Here is an 18,651-nt window from a genome sequence, read left to right on the forward strand (position 1 = left end):
CAAACACAACAAATATTTGCTTGAAAACTTGCCATACCTGAGGCATTCCTACTCTGTTGTTTTCAAAGGCACTGCTTTTCCTTGTACATATTTTTAGCATAAAGATTATAATGCATTTGCCTTCACAATGAGTTCCAAAAATAAAGGTCTCTTCTACCTTTTTACATTTGTATAGGGAACACAGAGTGCAATGAAATCTGAATAAATTATACATTCTTTTAACTGGGAAAGTACAGTACAAAACCAAATCAGTTACAGAATCATAGAATCATGACATTGTTTTAGTTGGAAAAGACCTCTAAGATCATTGAGTCCAACCATTGACCTAACATCACCATGGACATTAAACCATGTCCTGAAGTGTCTTGTCAACATATTTCTTGAACACCATCAAGGATGATGATTCCAGCTCCATGGGTAACCTATTCCAATGTTTGACCACTCTTTCCATAAACATTTTTTTCCTAATACCCAATCTAAACCTTCCCTGGTGCAATTTCAGGCCATTTCCTTTCATTCTATCAGCTGATACTAGGGAGAAGAGACCAACCCCTACCTGGCTCCAACTTTCTTTCAGGGAGTTGCAGAGAGCAATGAAGTCTCCCTTCAGTCTCCTCCAGACTAAACAATTTCAGTTCCCTCAGCTGTTCTTCATAAGACTTGTTCTCTAGACCCTTCACTAGCTTTGCTGCTCTGCTAAATCTTGCATATAATTAACAACAGCAATGATGCTATCATGAAGGCAAGTGCATGGGATAATCTTTATTCCAAAAGCAGCACAGAGGATGCTCCCAACAGATGATTCTGTCCACCCTTACTTCACAAAAACAAAAACTTGGTTTATAAACTATTGTGATATTCCATATGGCATTTGCAGGAAGGGATTTAAAGGTCATTTTCTATTTCCACAAATACAGTCAGGCTTAATTCTTACCTTCAGCTGCCCTAAAACATCTGTGAGAGAAAAACCTTTTTATTTGTTCTGATTCTAGAGTGTAAATCCTGGAAATAGAAGGCAAATGCAGAAACTTCTTCTGTCAAGTACAGACTGTACAGACATCAATACTTTTTTTTTTTTCTTTCTTCTAAATATATGAACAAAAATGGGCTTCAGAGTGAAGCCAAGTAGAATCATAAATTGTTAGGGTTAGAAGAGACCTCAAGGATCATCTAGTTCAAGTGCCCCTGCGATGGGCAGGGACACCTCACACTAGATCAAGTAAGAGAATGATAGTTGGAAACCAAAATTTCACTAATGTGTCAGTATATATTAACTTGTTTAATATTTCCTTAAATGTATCTAGCCAGGGCTGAAACTGAGGATAAAGAGGGAAATACAGCTACTGCTAATAAATGACAGCTAGGTTATGGTTAGTGAGACTACAAAATATCAATAGTTTTATCATGCTGGATGCCTATTTTGACATAATAATGATTGGTTGAGAAGCTATTTTTATCTAGATCACAATGAATATCACAACATGCTCCAGAGGATGTGAAATGTACATATGGGAGGGACAAGACAGCAGGGTAAGATAGGGATATTTTAGGAAAATTGGAAGGAAAGGCAAGATCTCCTTTTATTAAAAATCAGCAAGGGTACCTGCAATCTGCATGAAGAAACTCACCGCAACTTTGGACATTGTCTAATGTTTACCACCCAAATAAAAACTAATTACGCACATATTTCAATATACTAAGCCAAAGCTTATCCCAGCTCCCACAGCCCAATGGAAGTGTATCTCAAGATATTTCCATTTGTAATAAAAAACAGCTGGGAAAGGAAACAGATGCCTCTTTGTCATCTGATTTACACATCTGCAGACATTTACAATATGCATGCATTTCCAAAGACTGCAGAGCAAGTTAAATTGGGAAATGGGAAATTATTTTTCTTTTTTAATGGGCATGCATGGAGAGTGTGGCTCAAGAAGAAAATAAGCTGTGACAAAGATACATCTATCCTATCAAGCCTATCTGCTTCCAAACCGATATCATATTACAGCACCAAGTAAAAGAAATACCAATCATAATAAAAACCAGACAACTTTGGAAATAATTTACTGCAGGGAAACATCACTCAAATGTGTGGTGGCTGAGGGACAGCTGATTTCCACATTTCTCCCTTCTCTGAAAGAAGACCTGAGGTTAGCAATGGTTGTCCTTCAAAAATCCATTATACACAAAAGCAAAACGTCCCTCAGCAACACAGACCTGAAGATTTATTTCTTGTCTTCTATATCTCAGATTGCCATTTTATGCAGACATCAACAATAAACCATTGACAACGACATCAAATATTTGCACTGGTCTCAGCGAAATTATGCACAAGAATCAGCATAGAAATGTGTTACAAGAGAGAAAGATGGGAGAGTCTTACTCAAAAAAAAGAGAAAATCCTTGTAGAACCTCTTATACAAGAACTGCTGTATAAAAACAGTGCTAGCAACCTTCAAAAATAAGTTAGGTTGAGGCAGGTCAAAATTACACAAAAATCTTGTTGGTTTCTTAGCTTTTATCCTTTTTTTTTTTTTTTTTTCCTCCAGATAGGTTACTTTAGGCTCACAAAAGGTACCACATTGTCAGGCATGGAGAATGAAGTCTTCTCTTTTCATCAAAGCATGAAACCAATTTAAGTGCCACATCTCTGAGCTGAAGGAACTGTATCTACAATGCAATATCCACGTCCATTCCAGTCCTGGTCCTGTCTGCTGAGACCATAGATAAGGAACTCAAATGTTCTGTCTCTCCTCCCACTGAAGGGACACTGAACAGCCTTAAATCTCAGCACACATTTATTTTGCACCACGATAGTGATCAGTGAGACACAGACAGAATGCATCAGTAAACCTGTCCAAGGGGGCTAATTATCACCGTTGGGAAATGGACCAGTTTAACCACTTTTATTTCTTATAAGCATCATACAATCATCAGATTGTAAGCACTTTCAGGAACTAACCACTTGGGCTGGAGTCAAACTGGTGAGCTGGAGGTGAAAAGCGTCATATTCTCTTACTAATCCCCTGAGCTATAATGTTCCCAGCTGGTAGTTCTTCAATGGTTCACACAGCTTTTTTTTTTTCTTTTTTTTTTTCTTTTTTTTTTTTGAAAGGCAGCAAAAATAGTTACAAGGTGGTGTTTGTTATTTAAAAAAACACAAACAAATAAACCCAACAAAACAAAAACACAAACTAAACAAAAACAAAATCACAAAGGAAACAAGCAAAAAAAAACAACAATAACAAAAGACCCCCACAAAAACCAACCACAGTTGCAGGAACAGCTATCTATTTCTTAAAAAAATCTCTCTGAAAGTAGCAGACTGTACACATTTTACAAGAATAAACAAACTTCTCCAATATTTATCCACAAATTGGGAGTCAAGAGATCATTAGTGCAAATTTCTGCTGACCGGCAGCATTTATTCTATAAACTTTGGGTATCCTAAATGGTCCATTAGAGAACAACAAATATCTTCAATCTGTCTAATCTCTTCACTGGGCATGTTTTCTTTCCAGGCATGAATGCTACTTGGTGAAATTTCCCCTTCATAAGGAAGATAGAAAAGATTGGTGGAGGTGGCAAACAATATTTGGTTTAAGCTAGCAGGAGGAAGAGGAATACCAAGAAAGGCAAAAATTGTTTCAGCCGTCTTCTGAGGAAAGCTCACAATGTCTTCAAACTTGACCAGCTGATAATTAGTTGGCAGCAAGTTGCTGTTTATTCGCAGTGCTGCTGCTGTGTTTGCTAACCATAAATGGGATAACACAGAAACAGCATTTGAATTTGAATTTGAAAGTTCTTTCCTTAACGATTCATACTCAGAGGCATACCCTTCATTTAAATTACATTTCCCTTTACCATTCTCCCCTTTAAATATTGCAGCCAAGTGTTGTGGAACGTTCTTCAAGGAGTAAAGGCTTGGCTTACTTTTGTATAGCATTGAATAGATCCATGCCCGTGGATCCCTTACTACATATAATGCTCTCATTGTTGGTCCCAGGATTTCCTGGAAGAAGGGAAGTTTTAATGTCCAGCTTCCACTACTTAAACTAAGCACAGGTCTTGCATTAGGGTAATAGATGAGATGTCTTCTCAGTTCCCTAATATGTTCAGCATCTTTATCTTGACTCCCTCTTGCCCTGCCTCTTTGTTCTGACAGAGATTCTCTTTTTTTTGATCTTTTCTTTTTGTCTTTGCTTATGGCAGAATGCTGAGCAATTTTACTTCTGCTGGCTTCATGTAAACGAATGTTTTGTAAGTGCAGCTTTGTGCCTTGAACTAGAGACTGGAGCCAGCCTTGGATAAGACGGAAATGACCATTCTGGACATCAGAAACCTTCCATTCACATGGATCTACAAAGGAATCAATTTCAAATTCAGTCTCAGGGATTTCAAGATAGGGTGTAGGTATCCTGATGTATAAGAAGTCACTGCTGTTGAAAAACAGCTGTTTTAATATTTCTGCCCCAGAAGTGGGAAGTGAAGTAATGATAACATCTGGCAAAACAACAGGGTTTCCTTCTAATTGTTTGGCTTTATTGCCTTTATCATGCTCCAGCCTCGTCATGTCACTGCTCCATTTTGCACAGATGGGTTGAGTACACATGCTCCACACATCCACCAATTCAATAAGCCACAGTGTGACAACCAGCACCAGGATCCAACGCAACATTTTACCAAAGGATATGTAAAACCGCCACTGAAAAGCCAGTACGACCAAACTGATGCCCAAAACTAACCCTGCAATGACGTTCACTTTGAATCCAAATGGGAATACCACCCTATTGTTTTTTACCAGTTTTTTCACAGATTCAGTACCTAGGCCAAACCTGGTCACTCTGTTTTCATGAACTACTTTGGCAAAACCACCAAATCCCAAATAATCAAACCTTGTCTTTAAATTCTGATAGTCGGTCACAACCGAGATGGTATTTTCAGTGTTGTTGACACTGAGCGAAATCTGAAATCCAGATTTTGCATTATCTGTGAGTCTGCAATTAGAAACATTGACATATGGGCCATAGAAAAGGTAAACGATCCTTGTAAGGGTGCTTTTCATGGGAAAGGTAACATTTACAAACTGAGTCCATCTCTTTTTGAATTCAGCAGCTTGTTCTGCCTCCTGTATCCTAGCAACAGGACTACTCCCATGATGATCAAACCAAAACATCTTGTAGTGGGCATCCCACACATCCATCATAGCTCCACTGTATTTGTTCTTAAATTTGTAGGGTATGTATTTAAAATCAATGTCAAGGTTATGAAAAAAGGCACTGACAGAATCAACAGGAGAGTCTTCCTCTTTCTCGATATGGTCTACTACTAACAAGGTCTGAGAATTTAAGAGCAGCAAAACGCGATAAACGCTTTTCAGTTTCATTGCTGATGAGTAAGCAGATACTGCCTCACCACTCACAAACATCATGTCTCCAGCCTGGGAGGCTGTTATAATTTCTCCAGTTGAGTCTCCAACTTCATCACCAATCCACTTCAGCCACTGGGCACATTCACCAAGCTGTCCTTCCCAAGGCTGGTTGCACTGGCTTGTAGGAGATGGAGAAAAGACCAAGACATTGTTTAGGTGGCTGAGTTTAGGTCCGTAAAGAGCCTCAGATACAAACACCTGTCCATTGGGAGCAAAAGTGAAAGAGTTCTGATCAGGGTGTTCATGTCCTGGGTTAAAACTTCTCCAGCCATCAATCCAGGCATATGGCTGAAAGTGAACAATATCATAGACAGCACGCCCACCAAGTTTTCCAGACTTAAAGGACACAAAAGTGTTTGTCTGACTGTTTGGCAATCCAGCGCCATAAGTAACAACTCCCCAGTTAGGAAACACATGCATTTTAGCAGTGCCATAGTCAGGAGGTGGCTGAGGAGTGATTTCAGCAGCATACCATATAAATTCAGTGTGCAGTGTGCTCCACCTCTGTGCAGTGGATGGCACCATGGGCCCATCCTTGGGTCTGTGTTTTCTAATCTGCTGTGCTAGCCAGTTGCCAGCTCCATTCCTCAGGATAAACTTATCCAAGAAAACCAGTTGGCTCTCAGGACCATAAAACCAGTTGTAATTAGAATCTGCAATGCCCACAGTCCTCTGAAAGCCTGGTAAGAGGGTGGCATAGTAAAACCAAAAGTGCATTTTGAGCCAGTTATTGCCCAGGTTGTTAATACCAAAGTGGCGCTGGGCCAGGAAAACATACTGTGTTACTGACTTGGCTGTATAACTCCCGTAGGCTACTCCCTCATCCAGAGACCCATCTACAACATGGTTGAGCAGAAACATTGTTTTCTCCATCACATCCACAACAGTGTGTTTCCAAATATTTGCCTGAGATTCTTTGTCTCCCCCTGAAACTAAAGCCCCAATAAGTAATGCAAGCATATTGGTTGCTTGGTGATTATGGAGAAGCTGCTTTCCCCAGGAGCGAACCTTTGAGTACTCATACATCTCCTCACTTACAGACAATATCTTCTCCAGGTATTTTTGCCTTCTCTCATTTTCCAGTGAATTATACAAGAAGTCAAAAGCAGTGGCAAATCCTGTTAGGGAGTGACCAAGTGGGACTTCATCTCCAGGTGCATTCTCAACCAACCAGTTTTTGTAGCCAGCCATTCTATCCATATACTCTAGGGCAAAATCAAATGCAGCTTTATCTTCGGGGCAGAGCAAACAATAAAATGCTAGAGGTGGCAGATTGTTACCATAAATCTCATTCCACTTAGCAGCAAAATCCACATGCTTGGGTGGAGGTAGGTAGTACAATGGGTTGGAGAGCATAACCATCACCGCACTTCTGATGGCTCTGAATAGATGGGAATGACTGGTGTGAGCCTTCTGCCTCAGCACCTGAACATCTTCAGCATTGAAATACAAGCTTGGATGAAGAACGGTTTTTTTCAGCTTCTGCTCAGCACTAAGACCTTCAAGTTTCTGTTTTTCATATTGATCTATATCCTCTATGAAAGTCACCCAGTCAGAGTAATTCCTTACAGATTCTTCAAAAGTGAAGACAGCAACCATCATTAACGCTAGAAATAAAGTATGCCCCGAGACCATCAGAGCCATGATCCATTAGGCAGCTCCTCTTCCCCAGGCATACATTTCCTAACAAAACACAATGTTCAGATGTCAAACTTTGATCCAGTTTGCACAAAACCCAACATCTTAAGGCATATTTTTTATGACAAAAGCATGTATTCCAACAGATACTCAGATTACTTGCAACCTGAACTACAACACTGAAATAAAAAGGCTGTTGAAAACTTAATTCTTAGGTGACTTGTCTGTTCACACTTTTCTCAAAACACAACAGCATAAATATTAAAATTGGGGGGGGGAAATAAAATCTCTAAGATAAGCATATAAACCACAAGTTAAGAGACTGAATCTCTTGATAACTTGAATCACTTGACTTGAAAAAAAGGAATCGGAGTCACACATTTACTCTTTTAAAAAGCTTTCAATCAGGTCATATTCCACTTTCAGAGCCAACAGAGACTCCACCGATCACAGAATGATATAATTTATTTGAAACAATGCGTTGTATTTGATGAAACGGGGAATTTACAGGGCAAACAGAAGTGAAGTCATTGTCTTCAGCCTTCCCCTCATCTCAGTTTTCACATGTGCTCTTTCCATCTTTCTCTTTTGGGACTCATGGGTGAGTGGGAAAGAAAAAAACCCTCAACCCTGATCCTCCTTCAGCGTCTTTTGATGAAACTGCTTTCAACCACTATTCCCTGTTGTGAAAATTGCATCTGAATTAATAGTCATGGAGTATCGACATATTTCCAAGCCTTCTTTCATCTTATCTTCAGCCAATGATGTCCCAAATTTTGCTTCAGTGATTCCGATAATCCTGCTCCTCCCATTATGAAGCAAAAGGAAAACATGAGAAAGAGGCAGAGAGCCCAGATTTCCTTGTTAAAAGAGCAGTTTCAGGTTTCCTTACACTTTGTATGTTGATTCTTTCTGTGGAAACAGAAACAGAAGTTCTCTGAAGCTGTACAGGTGTCAGAAAATAGTTCAAGTACTTTAAGGTAACAACATATTGCTTAACTTTCTAGGAAAGGTGAATTAATGCACCTTGGATTTTACAGAAATGAAATCGAAAGGAGCATTTTCAAAGTTACACAAAATTTATCCTTGGCAAAACAGAAATTCCAACTGGTTACTAGTGCTCACTTTATTTCACGTTTTCCGGGCTGACTACGAGCTCTCAGGTTGTATTTTCCTGTGATGATACCGGGATCTACCCAGGAAAAAATAAATCTGAGAAGCCACTAAAATTAATGGAGCTCAGATTAATAAGTACTCTAACAGATGTCTAAATAAGCCACACGCGTGGTTCTGCCGGGCCAGACGAAGAAGTAAAGCGGGAGCACAGCCAAACTAACCCACTGCCCCTCAAGCCCCGGGACGGAGCCTGCCAGCGCCCGCCGCGCCACCCGCTACGCCGCCCTGAGCCGCGCCTCCCGCGGCCAGCAGAGGGCGACCACCGCCGTCCCTCCCGCCGCCCCTCGGCCGCACAACTTGTACAAGTTTCAGCAGCGACCCCCGGCCGCGCCCCGCGCTCTCCCCTCGCCGCTGCCGAGACTACCCCCCTCCCCCCCAGTCTCCTCACGCCTGGCGTCCTCCCCTCCCCCGAGAGTAGCCCTCGCGTCTCACCATAGCGGATACGGCGAGCGTCGGGTCGGCGGGTAGCTGTCACGGGGCGGTGTCGCTTTGCCCCGACCAGCTCAGCCCGGGGCGCGGAGCCAACCTCCCATCGGGGATCGGGGCGCTGCGTGTGGAGAAGCGCTGCTCCGGCCCCGCTCGGCTGGGCCGGACTATGCTGTGCTCAGCTCCGGCCCCTTCCGTGTTGCCAATACTTTGCCCCGGGCTAATCGCAACTTCGGGTCCCTACCCTCCGCCGGCTGCTCCCCGGAGTTAGTGACAAGAGAGATGCGGCGGTGGACGCAGGCAGCGAGGCTAACTCGCGGAGGATGTCGCTCCGTAGGGGCGGGGAGGGAAGGAAGAATGAAGGGAAGGAGACGAGAAGAGGCAGCGGCGGCAGCGGGGTTGTCAGAGCAGCCCCCGGCGGAACAGGGATATGCCAATCCTCCGCTCCGTGGTCGGCCGGCGCTCCGGGATGCTGCTGCTTCCCTGCGACTGCGTGAGCTGCCCGGCGCTCGCGGCAGCCGATGCTACCGTCGCTCCAGCGCCTCGGCAGCGGGCTGCCGGTAGAGAGGAGCACGGCGGATGCGCCCGGGGGCAGGGCCGGGTCCAGAGCTGGGCGGGGGGGGGGGAGGCCGCGCCCGGGAGCGGCGGCAGGAGGCGGGGCCGCGCCGGCCGGGCGGCTCCCGCGTCGGCTACCCCGTGTCAACGATAAGGGAGGGTCGGGAAGGCGGGGATGGAGTGGCCCGGGGAGCAGCCGGCAGGTGTAAAGGGGATCCAAGGAGAAAAAAAAAAAGAAACGTGCTGTGGAGCAGAGAGGGGGTCGCCTCCGTGACCAGATGGCAGCTACCGCTCCGCCGTGGACCGGCTGCGGGGTCGTGGTGGGCAAAGGGGCTGTTGGGCAGGTCTGAGCAGGGCGACGGAAGCCGTCCGTCCTCTGGGTCGCAACTTTGTGAGCCCAACAATGCTCGTATCTCAGACACCACAGGGATACGCAGCATCTGTTTGCCGGAGCGGTCCTGCTTTTTATAACCGCCTCTCTGCGCTGCCACTTTATTTTATGCCAGTCTCATTCAGCTTTAGCTGAAAGCTTCCGAAGTAAGATATAAAACCTTAATGAAGCGTAAAAACCTCTGCCCCTCAACTCGTTCACGGGCAGTGATGCGGTCAAGGGCCAGGAGAAGATATCTAGCCTGCATGATTCCTCTGATCCGCCCCAGAAATTCAATAGGTAGAACACCTTTTGGGGGTTTGAATTGCAGTTTGCATTGCTGGTGATGACTTTCAGAGCCTAATATTGTAACCTAAATTGTAATCAATCTGTTCTTTAGTAGTAAATGCACTACAGGAAAAGAAAGGGTGTGAGATTTTCAGTGTGTGCAACCATTTACTATGTTTATAAACTGTACCTCAAAGGATGTGGGGTTTAATCATCCCAACAGCATAAACCACCACTTTTCCCCAGGCATAGCCTATATTTTTTTCTTTTTTTTTTTTTTTCTTCCTTAGTATCTTACAAAATACAGATGAATATTTAAGTATTTCTTAAGCTGCTCAGTATATAACTATCTTGAAATGTATATATGAATGTATAATGGCCATACATTATGGATACTTAGTCTGTTTCTTTGTGCTATGGAGAGCACCTTAGAAGAACTAAATTATGCACATTTCCATCAATGATGAACTATGCCTGAAACCAACCTAATGTTTCAGATGTGCCCTGTGGACTTCGCTTAAGAGAAAAAAGTACTGATTATTGCCTGGATCATATCTTCCCATCAGAAGAAATTTGCATAATGATTGAAGATCAGCACGTATTTCCCTGACCTTGAATCTGAAATTCTGTCTTTTTATGCTACTGGGGAAGTAATTCCAGGTGGAGAGCAAAGGGAAATGTAAAGCAACAATAGAGGCCACATTCCTCTTTAAGCCAGTAGAAACTGAGTGGAATACACAACAGATGAAAATCTCCCAAATCTTTTCCCCTCTATTCCCATTGTAGCCTGCATTGTACCTATTGCATTTTTGCCATGGTTGACCCATTCTAGAACATATTGAAATCTCCAAGAATGATTTCTCCCATAAATTGTAAAGCAATTCTGAATGAGCAGAACATGTGGAAGACTTGTGTTAGGTTCAAAGCAAGAATAAAGCTCTCCCAAGAGCTTTTCTCACTCTCTGGGACCTGTGGTGAGATCATTACATATACAGTGTTCAAATGCAGAGTGATATTTGTAGAGAAGCATTACAATGAGTTACTGACTGGCCCCATATATTCACAAATGATATCATTTTGACAACGACTTACTTATAATGCAGCGAAGGCATTTACAAGGCATTTTTCTGGGAAAGCTCTTTCACATTATCAAAGATGCAGTGGTGGAATATTTAAGTCTGATTTTATGTTAAGCCAGTTGCAAAGCTAGAGCATCTTTAACCATCTATGATTTCAGCTAGTACAGGCAGTTTGTATTTGTATTATTTTCAAGTCCTTTTGCTTAAAAAAAACCCAACACTAAACAACAAACAGAAAACAACAAACAAACAAACACACCCTGACCAAAACCAAGTAACAATAATGGTGGAACTAGTAATCAATTATTTTTCTGTCAGTTATTTTTCAGTCAGCAGAGACTCGTAGTTACCCAATACTACAACTGAAAAACAAAACCAAAACCTCATGGATTCAACTAGTATCCAGGAGAAACAATTAAGTGAAGCAAACTTCAAAGGAGTTGGATTAAGGTAATTAGAAATAGGGACCCTGGGTTGAAACCAACTCTTTTGCATAAAATGAGCCTGAATTGCATTGGCATTTTGCCGTACTTGATTGCATAATGATGTTTGAAAAGTGGTCAGTAAAATCAAGGTCACTTTCAGAAGAACTTTAATTGTGAAAGTAACTATTAAAACTTAACCATTTACATTTTTTCTTTGTAGAAACACTGACCATCTGGCAACAAATTGCGTTATATTGCTACACTTCCAAATATTCTTTCTAACTGTGAGTAGCTGAAAAGCAAGGCTTATGGGCTATCAGCAGGGAGGAAAGGGAAAGAAACAAGGAAAGAAAAAAAGCAGCTATAAAATATCTACTAAGAAAATGAGTTTTGACTTGCAGGAAACTGACCGGGCTGTCACTTCAAGTTCTCCCTATGAGAAATCATGGGTTGCTGTTGGTGATAAGCTCTGGGGTACTGCTTCAGGGACAGCATTCTGCATTGATGCTAAAGTCAGTCATCTGAATGATCTTGAAAATGCTGACAGCATTACCCTGCTTGAGTACAGGCCAGGTGCTAACAGATGGAAGTGAAGAGTAGGATAATCAGCTGGATTGCAACAACACATTTGCTAGTGTCAAAGAGGATGATAATTCAAAAGTGCACAAATGAATGAGATGCTGCTGTCAAATATGAGAAAAAAAAACCAACCAGAAACAGGTATTTGAGATAGGGTCTGAACTGAAGTAACTAAGTGCCAGGTAACAGCCAGGTAACAGCAGACTCTTGAAACTTCTACCTAACTCCTCAAGTAGCAAAAGTCACCACTACCACTGATGATGTGGGCAGGCACTGGGGTAGTTCCAGACTGAATTCAGCACTGGATTCAGGAGCTGCATTCTGGAGCTGGATTCAGGAACACACAGATTGGGATCAAAGGCAGAACAGAGTTCTCCTCATATTCTGGCCACTGAAGAGGAGGCTTGGCTCTGGTGACACCTCAGCTTTATACTGAATATGATGTATATGGAATGGAATCCCTTATTGGTCAGTTAGGGTCACCTTTCCTGAATGCTCCTGCCCACAGATGCCACCTCTTACGTTCTGCACCCCCAGCATGGTACACAAGATTTAGCAGTCACCTTGGTCTGCACAGGAGCGAGTCTAAGCATGAGCCTTTCTGCACACCAGTCCTTAGCAATAGCAACAAACAGCATTATCAGTTCTAGAAGCAGGCACTGCAAAAACTGCATTGACTTTGGAAAGTGCAGTTTCTAGATGAGACTTGGCTGAAAAGTAAAATCACTGAACACAACTAGTTCTGTTCCAGCTCAAACCAGGACATATGATTAAGTTTATCACACTGGGCAAGAAAATGAGAAAAGAAGTTGTATATTTTGTTCTCTATTACAGATTTTTCTTTATAGTAGAGTTCTCCAACACTGCAAGGCTAGAGTGCTCATGGGCTGAAAACTGCCTGCTCTCACTGTTGGTGGAGAGACTTAAATGGAACGACTACCATTAGCCACAGTGCTGCACTCTTTCCCTGTCCTAGCTGTGTGCTGCTGCCAGCCCCTTTGTGTCAGAACGGCTGGCAGTCTCATTGGTACATAATTGCTCCTGCAGACACAACAGGGCAGCACAGTTTCAGGCCAGGCCAGCTTAAGTAGATTGCAAAACTGCCTCTTTAATATGCCAGCTACGTACAGGGGTAATTTTAAGTCCATTCGTGACTATCTCAGACACCGTATAAAGTGAATGGGATTATTTCTACTTTGGTACCATTTTTTTCATAGATTCATAGGATGGTTTGGGTTGGGAAGGACCTTAAAGATAATCTAGTTCCAATCCCCCTGCCATAGGCAGGGACAACTTCCACTAGACCAGATTGCTCAAGACCTTATCCAGCCTTGCCTTGAACACATCCATGACCTTCCTGAGCAACCTGTTTCAGTGTCTCACAACCCTCATTGAAACAAATTCTTTCTAATCTCCAGTCTACATCTGCTCTCCTGAAGCTTCAATCCATTTCCTTTCATCCTATCACCACAAGTCCTTGTAAAAAGTCCCTTCTTGGCTTTCTTGTAGGCCCCTTTAAGGTACTGAAAGGCTGCTATGAAGTCTCACTGGAACCTTCTTTTCTCCAGGCTGAATGGCAACAATCTTCAGTGCAAGTGGTTTTAAAACATTAGGGATGACATTGTGTGCTGAGGTGGGAACTCAGGGAGACCCTCATTAATCTGTCAGAACAGCATAGTTCCAGCTTCTTAGGATATTGAATTGATTGAAATAACATTTGTGTGGATCTACATTGATGCACCTTTTTTTCACTATGGAAAATCATGCCCAGTCAAAGAAAAGAAGATTGCTGCTACAAATGTGTATTTATGGAAGCCTTTAAGCATTCAAGGCTTGCTGATTATATTTTGGTTGCTTTGCCACTTGTGCCTAGAAGTTGCCAAATTTTGAAATACAACATGTATTATTAATATACAATGTATATTATTAATTTTAATATAAAACCCACATGAGTGGAAGAGGAAGACATCTTCTTTTCCTTGCCCTAATGTCTTGGCAGTCTAAGGAATTCTTCACATTACCCAAAACAAAACAAAGACAAACCACCAAAAAACCAACCAACCAAACAACTAAACAACCAACCAAAAAGACCCCAGAAAACCCCAACCATAATTTTGAACCAGAATATGATACTGGGCATATGAATGATCAAATGAATGATCAAATGAATGATAGAGTTTTAGCCAGAGAAGAACTTAGCATCAGAATCTCATGAAGTAGATCAGTTGCTGTGAAAAAGTTTTACCCTTGGATTGCAAATAAAAGTCACTCATGAACAATCAAGGCATGAAGTCATATCTATCCCTTAGCTGTGGTGTAAAATCACATTTATTTTTTTTTTTTTCATTTTATCAGAAGTATTTCAGGTGTAGCTTTGCAATCCTAATGTAAGCTTGTTGTTGTGATTTCCATGAAGTGCATGCCTTTCTAATGACTTCATAAGCTTTGGATCTGGGCCTAAATCTCTGTACCCCATCACTAGTGACCTTCCACCAGCAGTTATTAATACAGTATTCTTATTTGCTAGAAACCATAAATTAAAATTAGCTGGAAGAGATTTTTAAATATATTGCCCAACCCTTGAGGAATATATATGAAAAATGTTCCTACTGGCCAAGCAGAACCTACAGAGCTAGCAATTAAATCATAAGGCTGAAAATAAAAACTGTTATGATCTACACCATTGTCTTCAGATTATATGATTAAGAAGACACTAAATTAGACATTATACCGACAGAGTACAACTACAAATCTTAACTGAGCATAATTTTTGTAGTTCTATTCATTACACTAATGCACAGGCTTATATTTAGCAGCTTTAGAAGCATTAAAAAACTGGAAAGATACAGATTACAACCCATATGGGTATGCTCAGGTTGGCAGTTGTGATTAATAGTATCTCCTGGTTTTGCTTTTTAGAAACCAAACAATATTTAAGAGAGATATTAAGATGATTTACATCACAAAGAATTCAAATACTGCACTTACTTGAACAAAGCCTACTGCATTACAAGGCAGGTGTGCCAGAGCAACATGTATTAGTTCGCTCATTATCACAAAGAAACAGGCAAGTTCTCAGGTTCAAATGGAATATCTCAATTTGCAGCACAGTACGCTGAATTTAAATAACACTTGACCTGTTCTACCTAAAATTTCTAAGTGATTTGTTGTCAATAAATGTTGCAGTCATCCAGCGTAGTGGGATATCTCACTTTACACAGTCCTATGAGATTTAATAAAGTGACTATGAAGTAATCCTAAATGGAATGGTGTGGTTCTACAAGTACTTTATTGAGAGCTCCTTGGAAAGAAGTGACTACCACTTGTCCTGTTTGGTTGCTCGTTCCCATCTCCTCCTTTTTTCAGGGATGATACAGGTGTCATGAAACAGGTCAGGGGACAGATTTTTGAAAAAAATTCATTTGATAAAATACTTGTTTCAAGATAGATAATTTCTCTTAGTTTAGTTTACCTGGCGTAAGGCAACAATACATATACATTTGGAGGTGTAGAGTAGTAAAAACCCACATCGCTAGAGACTACTTTAAGGTTGAAAACCTTTGTAAAGCTGATTGAATCCTTCCACACATAATTCTGATGGTTTGTTCTGCAGGAGGAGGGGTCTAGAGTGCCGGCTACTTTTAATCATCTAAGTAAGCCTTAAGAGTTTGAGAGTTAGATGTATAGAAATGTTGACTTCATAGACTATCAAGCCTTTTCAAGTAAGAGCCTTTTGCAAATAGTTTTCATTGTTACTGTAAAAAACCCCTACATTCCCAAGCACATACCATTACTGGTCAAATTTAACATTTGCTTTGCTAAATGTTAAGTAGATTGCCACTGACCTCTAATTCATGTGAGGGAAGTGGAGCAGAAATAGCAAGGTCATTACAATATACCACCAAGTCATGATTGACTTAGGCTGGATTATAGGCACAGGATTTGTATTAATTTCTGTTCTATTTAAGGCAGATCTTTCAAAGGCTGCATTTTGGGAAGATTCCAATTTTGTAACAGGTTGTTTTGGGTTTTTTTTCCTGATAGTGTGTTTTGGCTGCAGGTTTCTTTTAGACTGTCTTCTCCATGTGTACTTTGTTATTCTGAGTACCTTTGTTATTATTTTTAACTTGTAAATGCTGCCAGAGAGACCATTTATGTCTACATAACACAGTGTAGCTGTGCACAATAGGTACCTAAGCTAGTTGTAACAAGCTTAGTTAACTTGAATAGGTAACAAGCTCTATTAATGAAGCTGTTCCTTCTGGGATCTAAGCTGATACATCAAAAATTACCCTCAATATCACTTCAGGGCAGTGTATGGTTTTTAGCTGACCCATGTAAAGAGAAGGCTCTGTTTAAATTTCGGAAGATAAAGTTAGGATTCAAGCTGCTCCATCTATAGATCACAACAGAGAGGTCACACTAAAAGGTTCATGAATTAACAGCAGGAGGTATGAAATGATCAAATAGCTGAAAACTGAATCTCAAACTTTAATGATGTATGAGTTGTACATTATTAACAGTGGTTCTAATTAAGACTGGAAGAGCTTTTTGAATAATGTGATGAATTCTCTGCAATTTTAAGTCTTTAATTAAGACCAGATGTACCTCTCAACAGATTTTGTCAAATTTGATAATAAAAGAGCTATCAAGAGAAATTCACAGATCTTAAACTGTGTGAATTTTTCATCACATCAGACTTTCTTTTATGGCATTCTTTCATTCATCTAGAAAAGTGGAAAAATACAATGGACACTTATAAAGGTCATACAAATAGGTTTCTTATAATGGCATTTGAATTGCTTCCTGTTCTGCTAACATAGCTGCATTTGGAACCTGCTCAAGACCTCTCAGCAACATAAACAAAAATGATTTTTGCCACTATAATCATGGGGAGGTACACCTGGCCATTCATCAGTAAAAGAAGGCATAAAAAGAGGTAGAGATAAATGAACAGCAGAATTCCACGCCATGTTTACTGCCTCTTTTCTCCTTCCCTGGTTCCACATAACAGTCACTCCTGCCCCATACACCTTGACCTTTCTGGCAACATTAGTCAACCAGTAGGACTTTCCAGACATATAACATAGCTAAAGAAAGATAATTAAGCTATGGATATTTTCCTGTCTATTCCAGTTTACTGTCTAGGCAACTGCCTCTTTTGCCAATGCCTGGAGTTGGCCCTGATTTCACTGGTGATTCACGAAACTGTTGTGGACTCATTCAGATTCCTACATTACAAGGCTATCTGTAATGGGCTGCAGTACAACTTTTAAATGAAAAAAATGCACATATAATATAAAAGACTTTGTTTTATTTATGAGGCTTCAAGAAGTTGCAAACAGCTATACAGAGAAGTTGTATATCAGCTGGTAATTTTTTTTTTTCATATACACATGCACACAATAGATATCCTTGGCACACATGAACAGTACTATTTTGACTCATTGGAATGATATATTCAGAGAAAAAAATAAATTCACTCAAGTGTGCTTTCTAAATAGTACAATTGAAAGCCAGGAGATGTAAGAACAAAAATATTCATCCATTTAACATGAGCTACTTGCCATCACAAATGCTTCAGAGAACACTTAAGCAGTTAGTGTATTTATGACACTTTTTCATTTCCAGAAAACACATCAATTGATGTATCCCCTTTCTATCTAATTGTCAGCAAATGTGGAGCCCTCAGTTTCAAATATTTTTCCCCTTTGCTTTTCCAACACACACACACACACAAATCTATCTCCATCTCCAGTCCTTTTGTGATATATTTACAGAGCAGCAGCAAGCAAACAAATACACGAACAAAGGCCATCAAAAACCAAGATGACTTCAACTGCCTGTGCTGAACCATGCCATTCCCAGAAACATAGAATTGACTCTGGCAGCTAGGAAGGCAGTAAAGTATCTCTAGTAAGCTCTGTAGCTTTCTTTCTTCTTCCCAAATCCAGATGATTTTTGCAATGTGCACAGAAAGCAATCCAAGTTCCAGCTATTTCAGCCCAGAGCTCATTAGACTGGTGACAGATATGGACTGTTGCTGCCTGGAGTTGCAAAGAAACTACTGAGAATTGTTTAAAATTTTCCTGACAGTTCTCTTTTGAAACTAAATGATTTATTGATATCACTGATTGATGAGATCAAAACTTTCTAGATGAACAGATGAAATCTCTTGAAATTCTGACAGTAACTGAGAAAATTTCTAGTCATCTTACCCACCTTCATCTCTATATTCTTCATCCACTTGGCAGTTCACTTGTCAGAGGCTAGGTGCCCAACCTTCTCTTGGCCTCCAAGGCCTTAACAAGGCCTAATGAATAAGAAAAGAAGAGCTTTTACCCTGCTGCTGATTTAGCGGTGCTGTGAACATGGCAGAAAATAACACAAACCTGTTCAAGCATTTGTTCTGTCTTTGTTCTGCAACAGAACAAACGTTTTCTTTAGGCAAAGCTTCAACACATTGTCTGACAACACCGAACAGAACAAAATACATAAAAAGATGTCTTATCTACATAATTAGAACATCTATTAATAAGAATATAAAAAAAAAATCAAAAGGCTTGCCTTCAAAATCTATAGTGTAGAACCACAGTCAGAAAAAGAAAATGTAAACTATCATCACTTAAAAATTCAAATGTTTCAAATATCAAACAACATATTTCAAAGAAATTAAGCTTTTGTTTT

At 40.7% G+C, this 18,651-nt stretch overlaps 1 protein-coding gene across 1 annotated transcript; it reads right to left on the bottom strand.

The window, feature by feature from the left end:
- Nucleotides 1–3,105: 3,105 nt before the first annotated feature.
- On the bottom strand, nucleotides 3,106–7,682 carry DSEL (dermatan sulfate epimerase like). The gene has a single exon (XM_009909899.2). It carries the CDS (start codon nucleotides 7,070–7,072, stop codon nucleotides 3,422–3,424), a length of 3,651 nt encoding a protein of 1,216 aa, XP_009908201.2. The 5' UTR covers nucleotides 7,073–7,682; the 3' UTR covers nucleotides 3,106–3,421.
- Nucleotides 7,683–18,651: the final 10,969 nt, after the last annotated feature.

This window comes from Dryobates pubescens, chromosome 9 (genome assembly GCF_014839835.1).
Source record: "Dryobates pubescens isolate bDryPub1 chromosome 9, bDryPub1.pri, whole genome shotgun sequence".
Lineage (NCBI taxonomy): Eukaryota > Metazoa > Chordata > Aves > Piciformes > Picidae > Dryobates > Dryobates pubescens.

Bases quoted from the DNA above. Each gene is read 5' to 3' on its own strand.
- DSEL (XM_009909899.2), bottom strand. From the start codon at position 7,072: ATGGCTCTGATGGTCTCGGGGCATACTTTATTTCTAGCGTTAATGATG.